At 39.1% G+C, this 26,604-nt stretch overlaps 1 protein-coding gene across 4 annotated transcripts in view; it reads right to left on the minus strand.

Annotated features, from left to right (window-relative positions):
• LOC146703285 (disks large homolog 5-like) overlaps positions 1-24,250 on the minus strand; it is a 30,317-nt gene extending 6,067 nt beyond the window's left edge. The window contains exons 1-27 of one of the 4 annotated variants that reach the window (XM_085466448.1): positions 23,541-24,250; positions 17,851-17,919; positions 17,098-17,251; positions 16,607-16,750; positions 14,165-14,348; positions 12,544-12,800; positions 11,864-12,176; positions 10,864-11,094; positions 9,615-9,799; positions 9,368-9,493; positions 9,013-9,145; positions 8,756-8,880; positions 8,336-8,511; positions 8,077-8,180; positions 6,671-6,763; positions 5,404-6,360; positions 5,144-5,267; positions 4,785-4,929; positions 3,669-3,790; positions 3,070-3,150; positions 2,834-2,993; positions 2,479-2,556; positions 1,476-1,638; positions 1,249-1,382; positions 795-959; positions 494-677; positions 100-248 (exon numbers count right to left, since the gene is read on the minus strand). In XM_085466448.1, the coding sequence (XP_085322574.1) occupies positions 100-248; positions 494-677; positions 795-959; positions 1,249-1,382; positions 1,476-1,638; positions 2,479-2,556; positions 2,834-2,993; positions 3,070-3,150; positions 3,669-3,790; positions 4,785-4,929; positions 5,144-5,267; positions 5,404-6,360; positions 6,671-6,763; positions 8,077-8,180; positions 8,336-8,511; positions 8,756-8,880; positions 9,013-9,145; positions 9,368-9,493; positions 9,615-9,799; positions 10,864-11,094; positions 11,864-12,176; positions 12,544-12,800; positions 14,165-14,348; positions 16,607-16,750; positions 17,098-17,251; positions 17,851-17,919; positions 23,541-23,838 (5,054 nt within the window). In that variant the 5' untranslated portion in view covers positions 23,839-24,250. Of the gene's footprint in view, positions 1-99; positions 249-493; positions 678-794; positions 960-1,248; positions 1,383-1,475; positions 1,639-2,478; positions 2,557-2,833; positions 2,994-3,069; positions 3,151-3,668; positions 3,791-4,754; positions 4,930-5,143; positions 5,268-5,403; positions 6,361-6,670; positions 6,764-8,076; positions 8,181-8,335; positions 8,512-8,755; positions 8,881-9,012; positions 9,146-9,367; positions 9,494-9,614; positions 9,800-10,863; positions 11,095-11,863; positions 12,177-12,543; positions 12,801-14,164; positions 14,349-16,606; positions 16,751-17,097; positions 17,267-17,850; positions 17,920-23,540 lie in introns of all 4 variants that reach the window. The other 3 variants (XM_085466447.1, XM_085466450.1, XM_085466449.1) reach the window with 3 other exon arrangements.
• Positions 24,251-26,604: the final 2,354 nt, after the last annotated feature.

Raw genomic sequence — 26,604 nt, forward strand, 5'->3', positions numbered from 1 at the left:
GGTTCCATTTTGGATTTTGTTTAACATAAAATTAAGAGGCACAATATTCATGTCATCTCAGCAGTTTAATTTCAGTGGCCTGATAAATATTCAGGGTACCTTATGAAAAATCCATCTCCGGTACTCTCTCTTACTGCATCAAGGTTGTCTGCATAGTTCTGGACCTTGAAGGTGATCGTTTCAGCTGGTTTCAACAATTCCAGGTAAGCATCTTCTTTAGTTTTGTTCTTCATGCTGACACCATTGTACTGTTTAAAAAATAAATAAATAAATTAAAACTATAAAGACAATCATCTATAAGACAGAAAGCAGTCAGATTCTATGTCTAAACCTGCTTTAATGTGCTTTTCTTCTAGCCTCAGAGCATTATAATACAGGTACACAAATCACACAATTATGTCCAGTATTGTTTTCACTACAGCTACTGCAACTTATTTTATTGAACACATGACAACTTTGGTGCGTCACAGTTATTGACAAATATGAAAGATACCTCCAGCATCAAATCTCCAGGCAGTAAACCATCAGGACCCCTAGCAGGGCTGTCATCATCTAAACTCTCCACAAAGATGCCATAAAGGTTCCCTCCACAGATCTGAACTCCCAGCTCCACGTGGATCCTCTTCAGCCTCACCAACCGATACTCTGGAACCCTGCGTGGATTTGAACCAGGAAGCCTGAAAGAAAAATACATTTTAAGAAGTTCGACCAGTAGATTCAAAGTCTATTTTAAAGGGCTGTATTAAAACACCATATCAACCCAGCGAACATAAAAGCAGATATAAAGCTACTACCTGGAGGAGATGTGTGGACTAGTGGCAGGAGTCGTTTGTTTGGATGCAGGAGTAATCGTGCCTTCATCCTGCTCACTCAGTAAATCTACAGTGGAGTGATTGTCCGGTGTGGTGGCTCCGCTGTCATGGGGTGACGGCTGGTTGCTGATGGATTCCATCCGAGAACTAAAAAGATGAGAAACAAAGTCAGAATCTTTTCTAATCATTTAATATTTTACCCTAAAGTCCAAATAACTGTTTTTTAGAGAATACACTTTAGGGTTTGTTTACTGTTATAGCACATTCGTGCCATCTCCTTTTTAGTGTTAATATTTGTTAATCATAATTACATAACTCATTTCTTATTCCTGTGCTACAGTATGAAGTCTTTACGATTGTGTACTCATGCGTTTGCTTTGCACATACTGTGCTTTATACAGAAAAGGGCACTGCTAAGCTCTCGTCTCCCTCTTACCCTGAACGAGAGTGAATCCCCAGCTGAAACATGTGTGGATTATACTGAGCCAAAATGGTGACCGTGTCACATTGCTGCCCGATCACCAGCCGTGCCTGCTGCTCATTGGCATTGCGAAGGTTGATTCCATTAAACTGGAAACAGAAGGGATTCATTAGAGGCAGAAAAAAAAAAAAAAAAAAAAAAAAAAGATAAATCATGGATATGCAGTAAAGTAGCTAATGTACCTCAAGAAGTTGATCTCCGTACTCTAATCGAGCTTGATGAGCAATGCTACCTGCTGTCACTTTGGACACAAACACTCCGCCATTCTCTCCACTCACAATGGAGATACCAAGCGGTTCTGCTCCCTTCTGTACCGTCACATTTCGTGGCTCCCCCAGGTACGGCCTTCAGGAGAAAAAAAAAAAAAAAAGAGAACATTTATGTGTTTTGACATCTTATAGAAAAGTTGCAAGCATGCAACTTTGGGGAAGGAAAAAAAAAAAAAAAAAAAAAAAAAAAAAATTAGAATAAGCTCTTCCCTTCAATCTAATGTTTTCCTACACAATATGAGTCTGCATGCTATCATGCATGTCATGTATGCAAATAATCACCGAATCATGTGACATTTTTCACACAAATGTGTATTGTTCAAACAATAATATGCACGTACCAGCCACAACATTAAAAACCCCTTGCAGGTAAAGTAAATAACAGTAATCACAATCCTGGTATGTGGCTGATACCACCCACAAAAACAGCAGCACCATATGAAGGCAATGACAGTCCCCAGCTGGACAATGTCAGGGCCTCCAACCTCTCAAAATCCCAATCTGATCAAGCATCTGATGCTTGAGCCTGACAATACCAGACACGCCCAAAGGTCTTATGTTTGTGCACCTAATGGTCCAAGCTGTTTTTGTAGCACACTGTACCAAGAACAAGGTTTTAATGTTGTGGCTGATGTGGCAAGCGTGCATTTTCAAATCCCACTTCATGTCATGCAATCATACAACATTTAACAGCATTCTGAATAAATAATGAGCAGAGAAGATGACGACCTAAGGATACACATCCATTTCATTACTGCCATTATTAAACATTCAAAAGAATCTAGCACCGCTGCTGCAAAGTGAGTCTAGACTGTAACATTTATATATGCAGAGTGTAGGCAGAATGATAAGATCTGTGCTCCAACAGTCCTGCAGACAGTGCTTATACTGTATGTGCTACCAGCACAAGACAAACCTCAAGCTTCTTAAAGAGAAGAACTTGGGCTTAATTCCAAGTGGAGGTCTAACAGAGGAAGTGCAGTAAGAGACAAATCTGAGAAGCAGAATGACAGGGAAAAAATAAAAACAGACAAAGACAGAAAGATTTCAAGTTACAAGGCTCAGCAGCAGAGAAGAAAGTGAAGATAATAAAATGATCGATTGTGGTGACAGTGTTGGATGGAGGCTTGAGGCTTTGTTTACTGCTTTGCAAGCATTTAATCACAATGAACCAGACAAAAAGTACAGACAAATGGTGGAAAACATGTCTTGTGGTGCTGAATCATGGTGGGATAAAGATTCGGACAATGACGAGGATTCGGTTGGCCTACCCTTCCTTTCGCCTGTCACCAATTGAAGCAGGGCTGACTGATATCCTAGGTTGGGTGGAAATGGAGCTCTGCGATTGGCTGCTAGTGAAAGACGACGTGTCCAGGTTGACAGGGGACATTGGAGGTGTTGGGCTGCTACCCTCCGAATGTGTAAGCGAGCCTGGAGTGACAGAAGATATTAAAAAATTGAAGTAACATTTGGTACCAGTAGATGTTGCTCCCAGACTGAACAGTACCTTTGTCAGATCCAGTGGCGCGAGGATAACGAATTGGAGGGATCTTAATCCGTTCTGCTCTAAATTGAGTACCAGAGGTGCCTAAGAAAAAAAACAGGAAATTTATTAAAAGGGTCAGTTGACCCATAATGGAAAAAAAAGAAAACAAGAAACATTTTCTCACACAACTGAGGGTATCCAACCATGTTGATATGGGAATTCCCCAGGAAATATATGAACAACTGTGATAAGCCCCTTTCCCCGACACTGCTAATCTAAATATTTACCACAGAGCAAATGTTTGAAGTAGCCAGTTAATCACCATCGTCTCCTGAGCCAATTAAACTGCTACAAGACTTTCTAACTCATTACAGGAGAGTTGCATTTAAAACTGACATTGCATAAATATAATGAGTTTAAGAGTAAAATTAAAGTTAAATAATTTTGTGTCACAGAAGTCAGTGTTTGCTAACAATGCAACTCGACGCCAGTTAGGTGTTTTGCTAGCAGTGATAAATAGTGGGCTAAATAAGTGCGGACTGAATTAAGAAAAATGTAAACAACATTATTCACATTTTAAACATGTCGTGATTACCATAAAACTAGGGCACCATACATACTCATTCTGTTGCTGCAGGGCAAGGAGTTAGTACTGTGTGGTGGTTGGCTGCAGCTCCGCTCAGTCGGGTTTCCAGTGCGCTTGTGGCTGAGGTCCAGACTGAGGCGACCTTGATGCTGGGGGCTAGAGTAGAGGGGGGGGAGGAAAAAGAAAAGGCCTGCGTAAGTCCCCCGGCAGTCAATTATTCAACCCAGGGCAAGATATAATTTGCTACATGCCATCTGTCCATGAGATCTGGGGCAGGATACACAGTTGTTTCGCTGCTATAAATACACCATTCAGGATTTAGCAAATCTGTGGTTAAAATGAAAAACAGTACTACTAGAACTAATGTCTACTTTGCAGTAAGCATCAAAATAAACTGTTAAATCTATATATATATATATATAAAAAAAAAAAAAAAACAACATCTGAAATTGTCTTTTATTTCTAACTAATGCACCAAAAACCAGAAGTATGCAGAATACAATCACAGCAAAAAAAGAATACAGAATAATTATTAATCTCTCTCTCTGCTTCAAAAGAGACAGTCTAACAGTTGAGATAAAATATCAGTTTTCTAACAGATATAGATATTTCAAGATGTCGTAACAAGGAAAAAAGTAAACTTAAAAAGCATTTGGAGAACACTTTTCTCCAACGAGGCCGATGACCTAGCTCAGAATTTCTTAACGACGTGACCTGGTTCTGTCCCAAAATCTGGTGGCTTTCTTTGTCCCTGCTCCACATTTCCACCAAGTTGTATTTGACTAGTTGCTGCATTATCTGTCTAACAGACAAAAACAGCACTGAAGATACTCTACCTGTCGAATAATTCAATTAATCATGGGTGAACTCTATTAAGTCAATTCAAAGACCTGGAATTGAGAGTTCTGTTTCACCGACAAATTGTAGTGGTTTAGTCGACTCAGCTACCTTCTTCCTATTAAATGTCTGCAGTGAATGAGGTGTGATTGAAACAGAAAATTTTACTTGACACTATATGCAAAATAAGTATACTCATTAATTCATATATTCACATGGCAAAATGACAAGATTTATTTTTAGGATTCACAACAGTAAAAAGGCTCGTGAAGAAGAGTTGGACTCGTGCATGTTGAAAAGACTGACAGAACACCTTGTGTGTGTATGAGGATGACTGCTCGAGCTGGGAGCTGGAGGAGGGTTGTTGGCCTGGACCTCATGGCTCCAGGCTGTGTAGACAGGGTTCCTCATGACAGCCGTCACAGCAGGGCAAGGGGCAAAACTTCGTTGTGCAGGGTCTGGAGGACAAATAGTGGGATTAGACATCAACAAGTAGTAGTTATGTGACACTTCCATCCTATAAATATCAAGCCTTTATTAGTTCAATAGAAAAAACCCCAACAAATCGAAATCAACTTTCTATTTTTATTATTAGTGATCCATGCAGTGTTTGGAAATGTGAAAAAAAAAAATGGAAAAAAATGAACACATTAAGCTGTTCCCATAACTTACGTGATGCAATGCTACTGTAGCTTTTGGGTGCATATTGTACGCTGTACCGATTGGTTCGTATAGGAGAGAAACGTAACAAGTCCACTGGCTCTGGGGAGTGTTCATCGTTAGAGAAACTCTGTACCTGCAAGGAGCAAACGTACAGCTTGTAAGCCTTTTAATTTTTGAGGAAATAAGGGACACAAAATAACACAAACCATAGCATCTATAAAAATGTCAAATAGTAAATTCCTCAACATGTTCTTTAAATACTCAGTTACCTGAATAGGAACAGGAATGTGCAATGGAGTCACATTTCGACGTAGTGCTGGTGCTGATTTTGGCCGGTATCTCTTTTTTCCTTGCACTTCTGTCCTGTACCGGTTCTCCTCCTCTTCTTCCTCCTCAGCAGGTTTCTTGGAGCTGCCCTTGGCCTCTCCTGGAGGGCCATCAATGAAATAGCATTGGTTTCCCACCTCTCCCTTGTCCTTAGGATTCGTAGCTTGGGCAGGGGATGCTGGTGGTGTGCCGGTGGTAATGGTGGAGTCCGATGCGGAGCTGTTCTGCTGCCGATGCTTGAACCTAAACGAGTCGCTCCTTGCTGGTGGGGTGGGGGGTGTCTGAGCAGATTCAGACACTGAGCTCTGCGGTGAGTGAGACAGGGACATGTAGTCCAGTTTTTGGGCTGCATCAGGTCTCCTGAAAGCATTCATGTCAAAAATAGACTTCCTCTGTTTGGGCTTCTTATAGATGGACAGTTGGGTGTACTCTGAAACAGTTCCCACTATGACTTTAGGCCATGTGCCTCCACTGGGCTTGACTGGCGAGCTCTGCACTCGGTCCACAGCAGCCTGTGGTGAGCTGCAGTCGGACAGAAGAGGGGTGAAGGTAAAAGGCCGATGCTGGAGGTCCTGCCTCCGGTAGCAGAATTCTGGGTGGGGTTCCGAAGGACTATGTGAGGCAGAAAAGGAACGGGAATGCGGGGAACCATTGGAAAAGGGTTTGTGGTGGGAGTGAGTGCTGCCACTGCTGCTATTCAGGGAGTCACCGGTATCCTTGCAGGCTTCCTCCCCTCTGCTGCCAAAGTCACAGCTACAAATGTCAGTTTGTGTGGAGCAATTGTGCTTAGAGTTTCTGCAGTTTCTCGTGTGGCCCTCACAGGACTGGAGTCGCGGGTTCTTTTCAGAGTCTCTCAAAGTTTCATATAAACTCTGCCCAGAACAGCTTTGGGGAAAGAACTGTGCAGGAAGAAATGTTGATAAATATACATTAAAATAGTTTAAATGCAATAAATAGCTTCCGATAAAATGGACGATCGCTGACATTTTTAACCACAAACTTGAGATAGCATTTAAAAATTAAAGATACTGGTAGCAATTAAGGTTTAAGAAGACTTTGCATTGTCTATTAACCCAATGAGCATTTGCACGAAGTAAGCATTGTACAACTAGCATAAAGCCTGACTATTGGGAGTCTATTAGAAGAAACAGCAGTATGTGATGTTACAGTTGTGAGAATCTGTATGTGTTTGGGTTACTGAGTTTTTACCTTCATGAGGGAGAGGCTGAGAGAATTTCGGCAGTTTCTCAGCAGAGACTCACATTCAGAGAGCGACTTGTTATCGAGCGCAATTCCATTGATCTGAGGGAAAAAAAAAAAAAAAAGTCCCATAAATAAGAGCTTACTTACCTAGACATCATCATCATCGTACTCCATCTTGAAATGGCGTCTGCAAATGTGCTAGTTATGGTTAGAATTTAGATTACCGGTATCTGAGGTGTGCGCATCCTCATTACACAACATTAACCATTAAAATGATGGCTGATGTGTACTTGGGTACAAAAATAGTGGCCACCTGCCCTTAAAAGTAATCAAGTCCCAAAAATTCCTTGATTAGGATTATGGAGGTACTTTAATTTTTTAAAATATCAGATTCCTGTAAATAATGCAAGCCTTTTTTAATAATAAAGTGAGATCATACTGAATTCCCTGTCTCAAACATGTAGGTAGGACATCAAGACAATTCAGGACTTAAGTAGGATTGTGAGACCTCCCAAAAACGAAGCTTAGACGCATATTCAGTACAGTTACTGATACTGATATCAAAGCAGCCAGCTATGATAGAGTGCATGATGTAAGATTCTATTAATGAATTTTGGGTCCTGGGCAGTGTTAAAGCTGCCAGGGATAAAATTATAGCATAAGGACAAATTACAATATAAAAGACAGATTCAGATCATAATGGAAGCCGTTTGGAATAACCGGCATATTCCAGACCAATAAAGTGTAACATATGGTGGTCTAAAACTTAAATATAGTCAAGCCAAAAATGATTCCCAGTCATGACTTTTTTTTTTTTTAATTTTTTTTTTTTTTATCCAACATAAGAGTGCTGAAATCAAAAGATAAGTAGACTATATAATTGTGTTATGGCCTGTATGTATGGTTTGTGTGACAAGGGCAAGTTTGGGAATGTGCTAGCTTACTTTCACTAACATTTAATCCTAGTTTAACTGACAGATTTTATATTATCTGACATATGAAAATTACAAAACTATGTTAATAGTGTGCAGCAGTGTACTGTGAGCATCTTTGTATTGTAGCTGATATTTTGGTACCTCCAGTGAATTTTTAGTAATGTCAGATTTTACTTCATCTCGGAGGTCAGCCTCACTGGAAGCCCACAGTCTCCATTATATCCTCTCTATATAACAGTGAAACTGGCTGCATTACTTCATGTTCATTGAAGTTATGAAATGTATACATATACACAACAAATTTCCTCTGTTTCAACACTGTACTTTGAAGGCAAGTAGTTGGAACATGCTGCAGTTGTGCTTGTCTTAAAACAACTTGAATGTGGTCAGTAGAGGGCACTAGAGACCACAGCCATCTCTTGATAACAAACAGGCTTTTATCAAACAAATGATAAACTTTTCAGTGATCATACTTACAGCTAACAGTCTGTCACCAATAGTGAGATTGCAGTCTTTAGCAGCTGGGCTGCCAGCAGCCAATGTGGCAACAAACACTCCACTTTCCAAACCTAGTCCACTGTCTATGAGGAAAAACAATTAGAAAAAACACACCCCAATTACCATCACATATACAGATAATTAAACGCAAATACTTTGCACTTTAATGTCATTACTAGCTTGTCAGGCAGACATTATAACGGTGAAGTTTATTACTTATTTGGAAATTGAAGCTGACCTTTGTGTCCAGCTAAGTTTATCTGGATTGGAGTGATGATCCGTCCTCCTAGTGACTTTCTTCTACGAACCACCATATTAATCATGCCCTCACCACTCAACACAGCTTTGATCACCTGCTTCCTGTCTTTATTGGTCAGGTCCACGTCATTTATTTTAAGCAACCAGTCATTTACCCTGAACAGAAATAAGAGAGAATATAATAATAATGAAAGAGAAGCCAACTATGATGTGTTGTGTAAATTGACATGTATCAAAAATCTGATTTTCTGAGTGCTGCATACTAAATTTTACAAGTGAAAATATGAAAATGTGTTTCTATTCTCCAAATAAAGCTTATTATTAGAACCAAAACTCAGGTGTCAAATGACAAAGGGAAATGAAAACATTTATATACACTGAGGAGGAAAGTGACAGTTACCTTAATCTTCCCTCAGCAATACTTCCTTTATCCACCTTAGTTACAAATACACCACAGTCCCCTGGTAAATAGGGATCATTTACCCCTTCAGCAATATCAAATCCAAGTGCTTTCAAATCCATGTCCTGCAAAAATGAAAAATCACGAGGAATATTATGATTTTTTGATTCTGAATTAGTTCATTCATTAAGTGCAATTCTCTAAAGGCAAATCACATTTCTTAAAAAACAAAAAAGAAAACTCTAAATGATCCTTACTCTGTGCTTCTCAAATTCTACAACTTCTGTCTCCCACTCCATTGAGTCAGTGTCTATGGCTGAATCATGTGAACTGTGGGCCATCAGCTGACGATATCTTGCTTCCTTTTCCAGCTCATCTTCCAACTTTTCTCTGCAGGAAACATGAAATATGTAGCTCTTCAGTAAGTATTTCAAAGTAATTTGAACTGTCCTGTGTAAATAAAATTCATCCACTGGGTGGCACAAAAGATCATTAAGGAAGAGAAGCACTTTTAACACAAATATAAATCAATGAATAATATTCAAGTTTACCTAAAATAGAAGGCAAGACATTTATCTGTCTCAAAAACAACTTTTGGGAGAAATAACGCACTTTAGTTCTTTGAGTTCCCGCGTCGCATCGTTCTTCTGCTTTCTCATGTCATCCAGATTCCTCAGAGCGTCTGCCAGATCACTCACAGCTCTATCCCTTTCTCGTCTCAGGTTGTCACACAGTGTACTGAGTGATGCACATATTGTCATCAGGTGTCACATAAAATACACGCAAACTATTTTTGCCCAAGCCTCCTCGCAATGACATGCATCTACATCTATATTTTTTTTTTTAAAAAAATTCTTACCGAATGCTCTCTCTTTCTGCTACAATCTTGTCCCTCTCCTGGAAGGCCCAGTCCCGCCGACACTTGGCGACCTCAGCCTCCTGCAAGGCCTCCTTCAGCTCCTGCGAGATGGCCTCATACTGCTTCCTCAGCATCTCGATCTCCTTGGTGGCTCGTTCCATGTTCATGGTGGCAGAGTCCTGTTCCTGCAGGAGTAGATCAAATTGATGGGTGATAAATGTCACCGGAGAAGTGAAGGTGCTTTTAGTCCAATATGGTATTTGATAACATGTGGCAAATTCCTCTAAATGTGTGTCATAAGAAAGTATTTTCATCTTTCACCCACTCTGTACACTAACTTTGCAGTAATATTATACTCAACACATGTTTTTAATTATCAGCTTTACATAATTTTGGTGCGAGTTAAGCTTGAAAGCTCATTGATGCAAATACCCGTTTGACAGCAGTCATTTTGACTTGACATGGCACAAACACAGATGTTACAAATTAGAATAATGAATCTTGTCCTCTATTGAGGTGAAGCTTTAATGTGATTAGTATCACCTGTGTTTACCCTGTGTGAGAAAGGTTTGTTTGAATAGATCATTTATTTTTTCTGCTTGTACACTAATCAATAGACTAAATAAAGTGCTTTGTTGGTTTTTTTTGGTTTTTTTAAATACAAGGTATTAATTACAAGCTATGAAGACATTTTGTTGCTTTTTTTAAGAAACAAAACTTTCAACTTAGCTGACTCCATCCATCCAAAAACAAATTTCTGTAAACTAAGATGTAGTTTCCATCTATGATGTATAAAACAGCCATAGACTGGATTAGGTATATAAACCAGATATAATAAAACAAATGTAAAACTCAGTCTGATGGTGTATCTAGAGCGCTTGCACTAGATACACTGTTGCATTAATTCCATTTCAGTCTACAGTTTTGCTTAACAATCCATTTCTGACGCAGTGCAGATTTCTGGTGTACTTGGAAGTGAGGGTGAGGCCTGTCACTACAATTATTGGCAATTTCCTAATGTAGGCATCCCTGACTTTTATAATTAATCTGACAATCACTGCAAACAGAATGATGGGTGAGTACACATTTCTCAACAGAAATCAATATGTAGAAACCAGCCAGCCGATTGAAGAAAAAATAAAATAAAATAAAAAACTACTACTATGTGAGATGGGATGAAGGGATTACTGTCAGAGAAATAAACCAATCCCTCCATTTGTGATGATAAATCATCTGTCCGTCTGGCTACCTGTCTGGCCTGGTAATACTCTTGCAACAGCTGGTCCCTCTGGATGATGGCCTCTGTCCTCTCCTTCCGGGCCACATCTCTTTCCTCACGCACTGTTTCGATGTCTTTGCAGGCCTGGTTCAGCTCCTTTTGGGCCTCAGCTTTGTCCTTGACCTCATGACAGAATTTCTCCAGCAGCTCATTCTTTTCACAGATTGCTCGGTCCCTGTCCACCAGCGCTGAGGCCAGCTCCTTCATCAAAAAATAAATAAATAAATAAAAAAATAATAATAATAATAATAATAATAATAATAATAATAATAATAATAATAATAATAATAATAATAATAATAATAATAAAGAAAATAAAGAAAAAAAAAGTAAATTTCTATATCTTTTTAAATTTTTACCTTGAGAATTTTGGAATATTTTAATATGATTTGCATATTGTTGTACATTTCCTTTTATGCCGACGTGTTTCTTACATCGCTGTGATTCTGGAATTCCCTCCTTGGGGAGGAATACATTCTTATCTCAGCACAAAGATATGCTGCCAGACAAACTTCCTATTAGATGAAGAACTAAAGAATTTTGCTCCTCTTAAAAGGATTTTTTATGTATTTATTTTGGAGAGCTTCTCAAGTTCATTTTACACAGAAGAGTTAAAAAGCATAACCAAATTTCTCTTCCTGAACTGTGGGTTTTAATAGCAGTGATCATGACGTGGTTACTTTTTAGCCACCCTAAACCTTTGACTGTTGCCAAAAAGAATGACTTCAGCAGTTTAACGACAAGAGATATTTAAGACACAGATGTTACGCAAATGGTCATTCTTCATTAACAGTTTCACTTAAATTAAAAGGAGCCCTGTAAATCTGAAGAAATTAATTTCTTTATAGTGCATGTATAATTCCAAATGTCTCTTATCACAATAGTTATTCCTCCAGTGCTTTCTGATCCCGTCTGTGAAATGGTTAACCGTTTTCAGTTCTCACTGATGATCCCTCATTTTAGCTTTTACCTGTCGGAGAGCCTCCAGCTCCTCACTGGCCACCCGTCTCTCTGACGAAGTGCTCTTTAGCTTCGCCTCTGCCATCTCCAGACCTGTCTGGAGCCTGTCCACCTCTTTGATCACCTGATCCCGCTCACTCATGATCAAGCGATATTCACTGATCACAGAGTCCCGCTCCTCCTTGTACTTCTCGCTGTCCTTTGCCGCCTTGAGCTGCTGGGTCTTGAGCCGCGTCGCCTCAGACTGCAGCCGTTCCATCTCTCGCTGTAGCTCCTTATTGTGGGCTGTGGCCTTGGATAGTTCTTGGTGGGTGTTGTCAAACCTGCATCAGGCAGGGATTAAGGAATGCAGTGGATTCAATGCCTCTTAATTTCCAAAGGGTAAACATTTCTACTCTGTCTTGTGCTTAAAACATTAAAATCATGAACAATAAGATCATAGACTGATCAAATGTGGAATTTAAGCATCTAAAAAGAAAACTATAAATGGGAGGACATCCGCAAAGCTTCATCTGCCTTGGATTAAGCACATTTTAAGCACTGTGCAGATCTGACTTTGGCTCTGTACTCAAGTACTCAGTTTGTAGTATAATTTGCTGCAACTGCTTTTTAGTTTTTTAACAGTTGCTCAGTTTTTGTGTGAAGTTTGTAGCCCTGCTGGCTTTGTAGACCTAATAATTCCAGCTTTACCTTCTTATTGAAGAAGAGTATTGCTGCTGATAGTGGATGGCAGCATCTCTTTGTTTCAGCAGCATGTCGAGTTGCTTCTGCAGCCGGTGGTTCTCTTCCTCAGCCTGGTCCAAACGACTCAAATCGGCATTGTGACTGGCCAACTTGTCATTGTAGCACTTCCTCAGAGTCTCATAGTCACTCTTCACGGCCTCCAACTTGTCCACAGCTGTGTCGTAGAGTTTGTTAAGGACATCAGAGGAGCCCTCTCTCATTACCTGCAAATAGCATTAAGTCGGGTTATTTAACGAATTAGAGGGCAATAATGGGACTATATCAAGATAAGAGCTGATGCAGTCACTTGGAAAAAGTTATCCGGAATACTTTTCAACTCTGTAGATGCTGAAATGTTGTGCTGTTTGATATAAATCTAAAGTGAAGTGCCTAAATCATTTAATTACCCGTTTCAGTGGAGATTAAACAAAATGTTACTTTAAACTGTTGAAATATCACTTGAACTGTAGTGAACCAGATGATAACTTGTATCTAGCTTCTGTCTAGCTTCTTAACATCCTATAGGGCAGTCTGCTTCTGATGCAAGCAGCAACTGGGGTATACTACATGCTTTTAGCATGAATGGATAAGCTTAACTACCATTAAAAATGTATTGCCATTCAATTTTACTAGTTCTGTGGGAACTGTACAGGAAGCAATCGCAGGAGACTGTGGTCGAAACAGTGATTAATGTTACCACAGTTTCACCAATTAGCAACCACAGCTAAAAGATGAAGACGCTCAAATGTACAATAAGTACAGTCGACCTGACAGACAGAATTGCTGTCAAATCAGCTGAATAAACTTTTTGACTTGCTACCAGTAAGTTAATTAAGTTAATTTAGTTAATTAAGCACTGATGAGATCCAATGGACTCAGTCTGGCTTCATGTTTACAAATATTTTGTTTGTAACGTTTAAATTACTATTGAATCTAATCCAAATCATGAACAGAGTGCCAAAAACGGACAAACCAGGACACATTTAGACATGAAAAATTATAGTATGTAATTGGAATCTAACAACTGTACAATAAATGTCTTCTCTGGGCTGGCATCACTTAAAACTAATTTGACTCCTAATTTGACTGAGGCTGAACAGTAGTTTATGCAATGATGACATGACTTCTAGAGACAATGGGGAACGTATCCTTGCTATCAACTAGCCCTGTTATACACATTCTCCATGGTTATATAAGGCATTGCTAACATTTAATGATATGGTCTTGTGACTGCAGTCACGGTGAATGTCAGACTGAGTAATGGTGAGAGACTCAGGTCAAGTCATTTTTGTAATCTGAAAGAATGTTTTGATGGATGGAGACATGGAGAGGACAGAGCTTGTCTGACCCCATTTGTCTGAACAACATTGTCCTTTTGGACATAATGGTCACCGAGACAAGAGCAAATTAATGTCCATCTCAAATGTCAAGATCCAACTGATTTTATGTCAGCGGCCAACTAGAGATGGAAAGGGGTGTCTGCAAGTGTCTAGATAGTATATACCCATTTATATTTTTGTGTCTGTATGTTGTTTGTGTCCCATTTTTAAGCATGAATGGTGACAGAACTGAAAAATTACACAGGCACCTGCTGGTGTAGCATCTTCATATCAGCTACTTCCCTCTGATCATCATCATGCAGCCTCCTGAGCTCCTCGCAGGCCTGTTTCACATGGTTGTGCTCCCTGACCAGCTGGATGTTGTCCTGTCTCAGCACCTCGAGCTCCTCTTTCAGCTGGGTGTGCTCGCTCACCAGACGGCTGTGCAGTGTACTGTGGAGATAGCAGAATGGGTACAATCAAACCATGGGTGCTGCCAGCGATTTTTAAAATCAGCATTTACAGCACTGAATATATACATCTCCATCTACTGTGTCTCTGGCAACATATATTCAGCTAGTAAATCATAAATCAAAAAATATTTGGGGACACACACACACACACACACACACACACACACACGTGTCATTTGGATCGCACCAGTTAGCCACAGTGTAGGATGAAGAAAGTAAGTTAATACTTGAATGTAGTAGCTAAAAGCAGCTTCTTAAAAACATCTGAAATGTTTGCTGTAGCCAGTTATGTCACTGCAGCTCTGCTGATTTGTGGTCAGGACTCTAACTTGGCCACTGGGACATGATTTACTGTTGTTGTTGATTTGCTTTAGGCCATTGTTTTGCTGAATCACCGAAACTCTTACAAACTTCAGGTCATAAACTGCTGCCTTGACATTCTCCTGGAACAATTTCTCGGTGCAGTTTCAAAGTAAACTGCATAAATTAATGATTGCAAGGTATATTAGCCCTGAAGCAGAACATCAGTCCCAAACTATGACGCTTCTTCTGCCATGCCTTACTGCTGGTCTACAGATTATTCTCACAGACGTAAGCACCATCTTTTTGTTTTTTATGATTCTTTTTAAAAAAAAATATTTTATTAGTCAAGAGCAATTTAGTCTCCTTTTTGGCCTTCTTCCATTGATACATCATGTTGATGAGATTTCTGTGGGTGCTTTCCACTTCCTCTTGTGTTGTTTGCCCTCTTCTTTCAGGATTTCATTACATATTGTTCTTCTGGTGTCATCTTTCCAGCACAATCACGTCAGTCTTATCTCCTTAACTGGAACACCCAACTCGAAGCAGGTTTTGAAGTAGCCAGCACAACAGTTTGCATACAAATCTTTTGTTGCAACTGGAAATGATTAACTGCTGCAGTTTGTGGTCAAACTAATCATTTCAGAACTACCTAAAAATTAAATTACACGAAGTACCCCATGTTGACATAATTTCACATTCACAAACTGTTTTTTGTGTGTTAACTTTCACAGATGGTTTTACTGTGTTCTACCTACAGGCAATTAAGAATCACTAATTAACCTAATCCTGTTCTTGTACTGTGGGAGGAAGCCGGAGTACCTGGAGAGAACCCATGCAAACATGGGAGAACATGCCCTTCAGACAGGAGGTGGAGTCAAACTCAAGACCTTCTTGCTGAGCACCAACAGTGCTAACCATCACACCACCGTGCTGTCACTAAAAACAATTAATTCATTCATTTAAAGCCACAGGGCTGTTGTGGTCTTCCTGTCACTATATTAACATTAATAGGAAAAAAAAAAAAAAAAAAAAAAAAAACCGCACCTCTTATGTAATAAAGCTTTAACTTGAAATTTTCTAAAACATGAATCACTAATAGGACTAATTAAAATTCTTCAGAATTACTAAGGGTTAATGGTTAAGTGTTTAGCGACTTACTAATTTAAGTACAATGTTAAAACTGCTAGACATGAATGTGATTTTCCATTGACAAAAACATGCTGCTTAGAGTGAATGGTTGAGTACAGAGGCAGAGAGGACATTGATAAATAAAGACTCTCTCTGATGTGCAAACAGGACGCAAAAGTACAGGCTTAAACACGGACATAATCCTTCATCTGTCTGTTTGCATTGGGGGCCAGATGTTGGTTCCCTACACTTCAGAGGCTGTATGGCATCATTAAAAATCATACAAATGGACTAGCCTTCCCTTCATGTCAACTCAGTACAGCTTATTTCACTAGACACCAAATGCTCCGTTCGCAGCATTATCCTCACGGCAAAGATGCTGTGCCGCATACACAGGATTCACATACTGATTACAGAGCATGCTTATGGTGAACTCTTTACAAAAGGATAATACTTATAGAGCATATTCTAGTCTCTTCCCTCAACCTTTAGCCAGAAATGTATGATTTGCCCTGCTACTAAATAATACAAATAGTCCCCCCGCCCTCAAACAATCCCAAAGATTAAATCAAATTGAAGAAGACCTGTTGGTATTTTTATAGCTTAACTGAGATTTTGAACTGATATAAAGGCTTCATCCCTATCACTCTTGCAAAAATAAAATCTGTTCTACGCAATCTGCTGTGAATATGTGAGGAAGAACAGAATACTGGCTAAAAATGCTGCAGGCTGAGCTTGAATGCATACAGCACAAATGCACCGGCTGTTAAAAAATTTACAAAGTCCCCTAGTAGGCTTTCCACTTACTGGTAGAAGTCTGCTTTCTTCACAGCCTCCTCGCACCTCTTCAGGGTGGTGCTATGCTGGTTCTGCAGGGATTGCAGGTCTGCCATTGCCTTCATACACTGCAGCTTCAGACGCTCATAGTCATGACCTGCTTTTGCATTCGGTCTATTTCACAGAGCAGGAAACAGGGAAACACACGCATCAAAAACCAAGTTCTGAGATGCCACATGGGACAATGTGAGAGCCATAAGTGAGATAAACATGCAAACTTTGTACTTTTGGGAGCGTAAGGAAAGAGAGAAAGTTCAACTGTATCCTCACATCTTGTGCTCAACTCTAAAACAAAACGAGCACAAGTTTACGTCAAATAGCTCTTGCTTTTTTTGGCAGGGCTTTTAAATGCTCAAGAATGCAAAATACCTCTATCTAAAGAGTGCAGGTAGAAACAAGATTGCTCTGCTTTTCTGCAAATGTGTTGGAAAACAGGCTGTAGAATGAGACTAAAACACTACCTGCAGTCATCAAAGGTGGTTCCAGGTGAAGAGAGGGCGAGACGTTTGCGTAGCTCATCCCTTTCACGCGTCACCTGTCTCAACTCTAACAGAATGGTCTCCATTTTCTCATTCACTTGGTGGCTGTCCATGTGGGCAGGTGGAGGGGAGGACGCTTGAGCAGGAGTACCTGTGTGAGTCAGCATGTCACTGGTGGCTTGTGCCGATCGCAAAGTTCAAATGATGCGAGTGACGGGGTTCAGTGCAGTTTTATTTATGTCAGCTAGAGTGTATAGCTATATTTCAGTAAAAATGTAGTCTATGTTCATTTGAGCTGCAAACTTGGCTAAAGAAATAAATTACAAACATACAAGTTCATGATTATGTTATGGGTAAAGAGCTTGACCATTATTTTATTTAATCTATATAATCGTTTAGCCAAAGTCACTTAAATATTGTCTGTCATCATTGATCTACTCATTCAGTTTTGAATATACCACAAAAATAAACGTAGTGATAAACACTGGTTCAGCTTCAACAGCACAGACCAATCCTCTCTTCTAGAGTAGAAACAGATCTCTCTCTCGTGTGTGTATTTTTAAATCCTTGTCACATCTGTGTAATCACTTGCATGTGCTTAGAGTCTAAACAATTAGAAGCCGTCTGGTTCCTCAGAACAACTGTTTTTTTCTCCCCCCCCCCCCCTTTTCCAAAGAAGATTTTTTGGACCCATCTTTACCTTAAATCGTTAGTCATCATGAGTACCACACTCACCTAAGCTGCTGAGAGAGCTGCTGCTTTCTGAGTCCGATGGCATGGTGGACAAGACGCTGTAAGTGGACCCTGCAGCATGAACAGAAACATTAAAGTCAGGTCTAAGCGTACTCGACCGTGTCTGCTTTATGGTCAGATGATCATCTCCAGCATTGTATGGTACATCAAGGCAGTGCAGCTTGGGTTACATTCGGGAGCCTTTACTGAAAAAAGCCAGCTGGAGGAATAATAAGGTGGGACTTTCCCCAACTTGGGATGACGGGCCTGTGGGCTGACAGAGTGTAGCTAATTACCAGTTGGGCAGGGAGCTTGAATACATACTAGCCAGGGCCCCAAAGAGGCTGCAGCCTTAGAGCTTCTCCTTTTATCTCCTCTGACAACATCACACAGTCCCCCCCTTGTGAAAGGCCCTCTTTTATAGCTTACAGTGATTCATAATTAACGTTACAGAAAGGAAGCTTTATGTACACCACTGAACAATATGAAGATGATGTTATTTCACACACCAATGTAAAAGTAATTCTTCAGTAGATTTTAAAAGAGAAAAGTATTTAAAAAGGGAAATAACTGATGCAATCTGTGTGTGTCACGATCTACCAGAGTGTGCAATTTTCACAACAGATTCAGAAGAAACAATTAGCTTTTTACAACAACAGAGGAACAAATGGTTACACAAATGGTCAAGTCAATTAGAAATGTTGTCATTAAGTTACTATCTGGTCTGTCACCTTTTCTAAGAAAACAAGCAAAAACAAAAGATGTGTTGACTGCCTTCAGTATATTGCCAAATAAGATGCCATTTATCAGTGGGAGTGGCCAATATTTATCTGCTACAGTACATCATGTTTTCACTACCAACAGTTCTAAAGCAGTGAGATGAAGAACTGGTACACTTTTAAAAATGAAAACATTTTAATTCTTCCCAGAAGTGGACTTCTCAGCAAATTCAGCCCAAGGTCAGAGCGTGCAATGCTGAGGTACATCTCCGACTCTACAGGCCTCAGTTAGCATGTTAAATGCTCAAGTTTATGACAGTATATTTGGATAAAGATGGAAAAACTATGGTAATAGGGATCTGTATTAAAATGCAAACATATGAAAATCAGCCAATAAATATTAATCTTTAGCTAGAAATTGTCATATCCCTCACAAAGCACACATTGATAAAATATAAGAGGGCATTGACTGTATAAATTACAGTAAAAGTAGAGCAAGGAATTGTTTAGCAATAGGTTTTTTCATTGACTATATTTTGTTAATCAAGTTGTTTCAAACGTGGTTATTTATCCTCTACAAGAAGGATTAGAATTTTATTGATGCCTGACTGCACACTGCTTGATCAAACAGCCAGCAGTGCACCTTTCCTGAGATCTTACTGCGCTGCTGTGGAGTGACCAGCTTATAGTTCAGTTACATCAGCAGCTTCCACTCCTGATGTAAAGTCTAGTGTAGACTTAGAGCATGACAAACGATTCTATTTACCCACGTCCCATTACTCTAAATCAACCCCTGACTGGCCGTGTTCCCACTAACTAAATGAGTTGAGACTATGAGGAGCCCAGCTAACATGGCTCAACCCTCTATTTCCCACTGAAGGACAAAAAAAAGAAAGAAAAAAAAGGAGAGACCGATCTCTCTTTGAGCTCTCTTTGTTCTCACTCTAGCTTAAGTTTCCCATGACTCTGAGCAGAGAGTGCCTCAATAGGCAAGGTGCAGAATGTCATAACTCACTTACTTTTCTGCTCCGTGGAAGTCATGTGACCTGAGGTCTGACCCTGCCCACTTAAGCATTTCATTTAGGTTGATCTCGTAGTTACGGTCACAGCCACTTGATCATCTGTACACAATTTTATGGTATAAGAAGACCACTTCTCAAGAACAAACGGAAAGTGGGAAGACTGTCTTTAGTAGGAGTTTACTCTCAACTTGAACATTTCTTTTAAACGTGAGAACAGTCGCTCAAACGTAAAGTGCTGATCTTAAATCACATCTGGTACTATGTGCCACTAACAATAAATGAAAGATATTCTGAATGCTACCCCTTTCCATTAAAAGAATTATGCATTTTTCTACTTGCATCTTAAAGCTCTAACTTAAATATTGTATATAATGAGTAATTAATTGACAAAAGGGGGAAGATTACTTTCTAAGCAATAGATCAGAGTGTTGTCCATCAACATTGAATTTCAGAAAACCATAAAATACAGCTTTTAATGAGGGATATAATTCAGGCCCTTTTTTTGTCAACAGAATGGTTAAGTTGGGCTTACTTATTTACTCCAGTATCATAGCACAGTCATGGTACAGTTATATAGCACTAAAAGCACAGGTTTTAATGTTGTAGTCACTCTGCTTTGTTCAATATCCCAGTATGCCCACCAAGTCTTTGACCTGATTTTAAAATGTTACCAGTAAACAAATGAGCCAACAACACATCCTTAAACAATACAAAATATATTAATTAAGTAAAAATTTGACTTTATCTAAATTCCCTTCATATCAGTGGAGTTTCTCATAACTAAATTGTTCACACTCTATTCTAAAATAAACTCAGACATTAAACTTTCACCATGAAAACTCAGCGCTCCTCTGCATACATGAACACAGATTATTATCACTCTGTCCAAACAACCTTTCAGTTGATTTAATACTTTGTAAACAAACTTTTAACTGGACAAATAAACCAATTAGCATTCAACTTAAAAAAAAGAAAAAAAAAAAAAGACATTTCTGTCAGTAGCAAAGCAACAGATGAAATTTTACTTGATCCCACTTAACTTCATCTCTGGAGATACATGTGAAAGACTTGGAAAGAAATTATTTGAAATACCACAATATGCATTTATGATGGTACTGCAACAATGACATATGTCCCTGCGGAGAAGCTATTCTAATTAAAGTAGAAGTCTGCTACGCGAGATAGATGTTACAAGACTGAAAAGCATGCCGAACACAGACATCAGTTTTCTTCTACAGTCTACTTCTATAAATAAGTACACTCTGATATGTACTGTGGTATAAAGTTAATGAGTCACCGATTCTGCAATAACTACCCTCTGTGTCAACAGTTCAAAACCACTGGAGACAACTAGATTCTCTTCTTTCCGCCTAATAAAATCTAGAACGAAACCAAGAAATCGAGCTACATAACACTCGTTAATCGCTAACTGCAAAACACCTGCTCTTGTTTTGCAGTGACAAAGCAAAACTTCCCATGATACACACCCTTATAATGTGCAGCCATTGTGTTATTCTTCCTTAAGAAACGATGAGAACAATCTAAACAGAAAGGTCTCCGCTGGCAGGCCTTAGAGCTATAGTTATGTGAAACTACAAAGTATCTTTATTTAAAAAAATAAAAAACAAAAAAATAAAAAACAAACAAACAACCAAGCCCTGGGCGATACACACCCTGTTCGGTACTATAGGCATCATATTTACATCATGTGGAACTTTTTGTAGGTCAGTGATTAAAGGATATATTTAGCATTCATGTTATAAGCATTTGAACAGGCAGGGTTTACCAACATGTGGCTCTCATATTTTTTTGGGGTGACTTGTCAATTACTGCAACTGGCTCCTGATGGTGCATATTATGTAAAAACATAGGTTGCTTTTCTCTGGAAAGGCCCGTCTTTTGGCCACACAGTGGAGGAACCTGTCTGCCCAGTAGCAGAAGACAGCTCAGCCCATTTGTGTCCTGTGTGACTACCAACGGGGATTTGCACACTACTATGACTAGCCCAGAACATGCTCATGTAGAAAGCTCTTTGGAACTAGAGTGCCTATCAGTACTCAGTTCTAGACCCAATGCACAATTGTGAAATGCAGCGCAAAAATGAGAAGGCTCAGAAAAACTAACAGAAGTGTCCAGCTTGCGTTCTCTTATGAATTATGCCAAAATAATGCATAATTAACACCTGGTAGCTAACTGAGTATGACGCGATAGCAAACAAGAAAGCAACTGGATGGATGTTCCTTTTTTTGTTTGTTTGTTTTTCAAATGTCAAAGTGCAACAGAAGTGCTGAGTAAGGGTCATATGTCAGAGTGCATGCATTATGCTATTGCATAAGATGTCAGGTAAAGTCCAGAGAATACATCATTACTGTTTCAGCATACAAAGAATGCAATAAGAGATTTATGATGAACACAAAAAATAGAGAGTATATCTATAGTTTGTGGATTTATCTGTGAATAAAATCACATGCATGTATTTATCACTTAGTTAGAAAAAGGGTGATTATCCACATAGAAAACAGAACTATTACAAAGTTATTATAAACTAATCTGCGATTTGTGCCATTATGAGACCATATTATCTCAGAGGCTTATCCTTACTTCAAGATATATTTAGTAACCATTAGATAAACTTAAGGGTTAAATAATAAGGGTCGAAGGTGGAACCCCCGATACCTTGGAACATTAAATGTTGTGTAAGATGCAGTTTTAGTTCACCTCTTAAGACAAGCCAACAGTCCATATATTAATGTATCCCGAGCAGGCAGGATGAATATTCTCTAAAAAGTGTATCTGATCACTGATAAATAAAAGAGTTTTGAGATCCTGTGTTTCTGGTAATGCTTAAAAGTTACTCTATCATCCAGCTAATTCAGATTCGGAAGGACAACTGCATCTGAATTAGGTTGAGATATTTAAGAATATCAAGACAGTGCATCCCAAATCCAATGTTGCAGTATCTTGCAACATCTGGTGTCATACGTGTATCAAATCCAAAAATTTATCACTTAAAAGTCCCAATCCATCCATAATGTTTAAATAAACCTGCCACTAAACCAGACGAACTGAATCAATCAGAAACTCCTTGCCAGGGGTCATACTTCTGAAATAATTTTAGTTCCACAAGCACTATACCATTACACTATACAGTATCGTGTTAGTAGTAAAACTATACTATACTGACAAATCCACAGAGAAACTAATTTTCTATACATCTGCTGTGGAGTATTACAGTAGGTGGACAAAGGCAATTTTGAATCCATTCACAAGTTTATAATAAAACAATAGTTTGCTGAATGCCTTTAAGTTGCAACATTGTAAAGACCGTACAATTAGTTATTTAAAAAGGTAATTTACTTACCGGTGCTGACATAATCTTAACTGTAGTTAGTTTTACACCAAAAACAAATCAAACTGATGCCCTTTATTCTCCAGTTTATATCCCCCTCGAGTAATTCATTGCACAGTGCGCACTAAAACGCATTTGATTCAGCTCTCATTCGTTTGACAATGATAGTGGGTTATTGATTCCCACACAGTCAGTCCCTCCCTACATTGATTGAGTCTATTTAGGTCCATTAAATGCTTTCACAAAAAAAGCTAGCAGGCTGTACTTTTGGTGACATGCTAAATGAAACAAGCACAGTAGTGAGAGTGTAAATAGGCATCAGGTCACATGATTGTGCCCTGAAAAGTCTTGCCCAAAGGAAAAGTCATGCCCTTCATCAAATTGTCATAAGGTCAATAGCACTAATGTTTGTTAGATCATGCTCAGGAGAGGATCGAAAACAGGTTGGATCATAAGCAATATCAAAAGCAAGGGGCCCAAACACACCGTTTCACTGTATTTTAGATAAAGCCCTAACTTCTGACACGTCGCCCCTTCTTCATAAACACTATACTCTTATAACAATTTAATTAGGAGGTCGTTAACACTTTAATTGTTTCTCACCACTCGTATGATCCACTGGTCCAATGCCATCCAGCAATAAAGATTGCAGGTGAGGGTGTGTTGTCTCCAGAGCAGTGCAAAACTCTGCGAAATGGTCCCCGTCTTTACTCATTAGTAGCTTCAGCAGAAGGTCCACTTTTTCCGAGTTGGAGGTGCAGTTGTGCTCCAGCTCGTAGCGCTCTGGCTGGCTTAGGGTCCCGCAGTGAGCCAACGCGTGCACAACTCTGTCCGCATCTGTTATTGACTCCACCAAGTTCTGGTAACATTTCTCCAACAACTCTTTGTGCTTGGGCTCCATCTCCTCTCCGCTTCGCTCGTCCGCTGTTTACCAGCTCGGGACAAACCCAGCCTTTTAATCTTTCTGGTAGTCAACTTAACTTCGGGCTACTGCCGTGACTCTGCGAAACTACCCCGCTCGACCCAGTCAGGACGGTTTTCAACCCGAATTGACGGATACACAAGAAGTAGCCATATTTGTTGCCCAAGGCTGTTGACTGCATGAAGATGACAACACATTTTCCCAACCGCCGCTCTCTATCCTTTTCGGAAAAATGACGCCTCTGCCTCTTTAAGCCCCGCTTTGCCTGCGCTACGGAAACAACCTCGGCGTCAAATCAAGTTCTTTAGTCATGTTGAAAAGTGTGGAAACTCTCCAGGAGCGCTCTCAGTCAGACTACAAACTCCGCCATGTCTCACCGTTCGAGCAGCTGTAACCCTGTGCCAATCATATTTCCGTGCAATGGACATTTAAGGTAAACGTGGGCGGGGCTTTTTTTTAGACGCACCTGGCTTCCCGCCGCTATAATTACCGCTGTAATTATTACCACAACTTATGTAATACTGGTTTTGCGCTTTCTGTGTGAGTTAGTTATGTGGAAGGCATTCAAGAATGCCAATAAAAACACACTAAAACAATACTGACGGGCTTGTTTTCACTCACAAGTATTTTATTTTTTTTTAGCTGAGGACGATTTAATTTTCATTATTATGCCCAGTTTTTGAAAGTTTACACACCCTTCCCAAAAAGCTAAAATGATGCAAATTATATAAACCCCACAATTAATTGCAAAATAAGTGTAATAATATAACGTATTAGGTTTAAGCTTTTACTTTTTGGGGCCAAAATCTTTCGAGAGTGTTGGACTTTTACTCCTGTGTTGCATCATTTCTTGTTAAGAAAGAAAATGTTTGAAAACTCTTGCTTTATTTTAAAGAAAAAAATGCGTTGTACTTCCCTTGTTGTATCACTAGTTTCCCAGTGTGCCAAATATGTTCAGTGTTTGTTGGAATACTAGCAGACTGGTGTAGACTTTAACTGCTGATCATGCTTCTGTAGTACATGCACAGTGTAGTGGAATAACCAAGGTCTTCCCTGAAAAAGACCACAGTGCCAGTAGGGCAGCAAAACCTGCACAGATTTGCAGGTAACTCATATCATGTGCACTAATGCACACCCATGGAAGATGTTGGCTTTTGTATTGCTACAAACCTTTGTATTGGTCACTCTTTTACATCTTATCCATAATATTTAAAAATGTAAACAATTAAAAATCTAGTTTAGATATTTTTTCTTGGTGGACGTAACGTTTGCTAAGAATGAGAAGTAGTTCTGAACCAGTGACGTGCTTTCAGTCTGTTTTGAATACAGCGCTGTTCAAGGGTCATTCATTGTTGGTTTTTGACCTTTTATGTAGCTCATTATGTACCAGAGACTTCCTGAATTACTTCCCCTAGTGTTTTCGGATGTGATTGATGATATTGGAGACCTCATAGTTAAATTAAGAAGTCACCTTTATAGTCTACACAGTTGCAATATCAGGCATTTAGCTTAATTTTTTTTGCTATATAGAGATCTATATAGCAGTGATTATATGACAAAGTGTTACTATTAAATTATTAACTGAGCGCTGGGTAAGCATTTATTCTTTTCCAGCTTTAGATGAACCATTTCCTCATCCACCCAGTGGTTTCATAAAGTGTTGTATATCAAGTCTAGAAATAACAGAATCAACCGTAAACATTTCCAGAGTGTAATTGTATTAAGTGAAGTATATAAACTGTTTAAAACCTTAGTTGGGAAGCTTTGATGACTCTTTCAGCATCCTTTACAAAAGATAACATGAGGTTCTCAGGGTCTAATGAAATTTGTCTTCATAGGTGACAAAAAGTCAGAGATATTTCTGTGACTGGTGGTTCCTTAACCCTCTTGTGCAGCAAGAAGAATATGAAGGGTGATAAAATAAAATCATATATATTCTGTTGAACAAGATCATTTTTCACTTCTCAGTTTTTCTAGTGAAATACTGTTTCTGGCCGACAAATGTACTTTTGGTGAAACAGTCACTGATCACAGGTCATCTCTACAGTAAAACCTACTGATGAAAGGTTGTGCACTGCTCTAAAATCACAAAATTACCAGATGATCTTCTCCTCCGAATTTTCTTATTATTATTTATTCTAATGATAATTACTAACTGGCTGAAGGTTTTAATAAAATAAAATAACTATATGCCAGTACACACATTGTATTAGATACAGTGGATGACACTTATTATGACTTTGTTGTACATTTTATAAGAGTTTATCATATGTTTCTACTATCACATCAAGTCATACCATGTAATACAGTGATTCACTCTCCAAAACACAGCTAATGATTAGGTAGCAATTTTATGGATGCAAATTCAAACACATTTAACACTTAAGCAGTTTTAAATGTAAATATTACTAGATTACAAATCGGACATTGCTTGACTTCTTAAAACCCAGTCTGCTCAGAAAATCCCACACATACATTGTGGGCATCTGAATAGGCTATTATTTGATTACAAGGGAAATCTAGCAGCTCTTATTTCATGATTTGATCTCTCTTTTTTGTGAGGAGATTATACCTCCAGATTGTAGTTGCCTGTTTCTCATCTGGATTGTCCCCTGACACAACTGCCCCGCTCTGCAAGCTTTATTCTGCTCCACATAATCCATCAGGTCTCAAAGGAGGGAGACGTCACAAAAAGATAAAATCCTTACGAAAACGAAATTGTTTAGAATCAGACAGCAATATTAA

Source organism: Copadichromis virginalis, linkage group LG8 (assembly GCF_057382275.1).
Source record: "Copadichromis virginalis isolate Kocher_CV1m ecotype Utaka linkage group LG8, C_Virginalis_male_GT1.1, whole genome shotgun sequence".
Taxonomy (NCBI): domain Eukaryota; kingdom Metazoa; phylum Chordata; class Actinopteri; order Cichliformes; family Cichlidae; genus Copadichromis; species Copadichromis virginalis.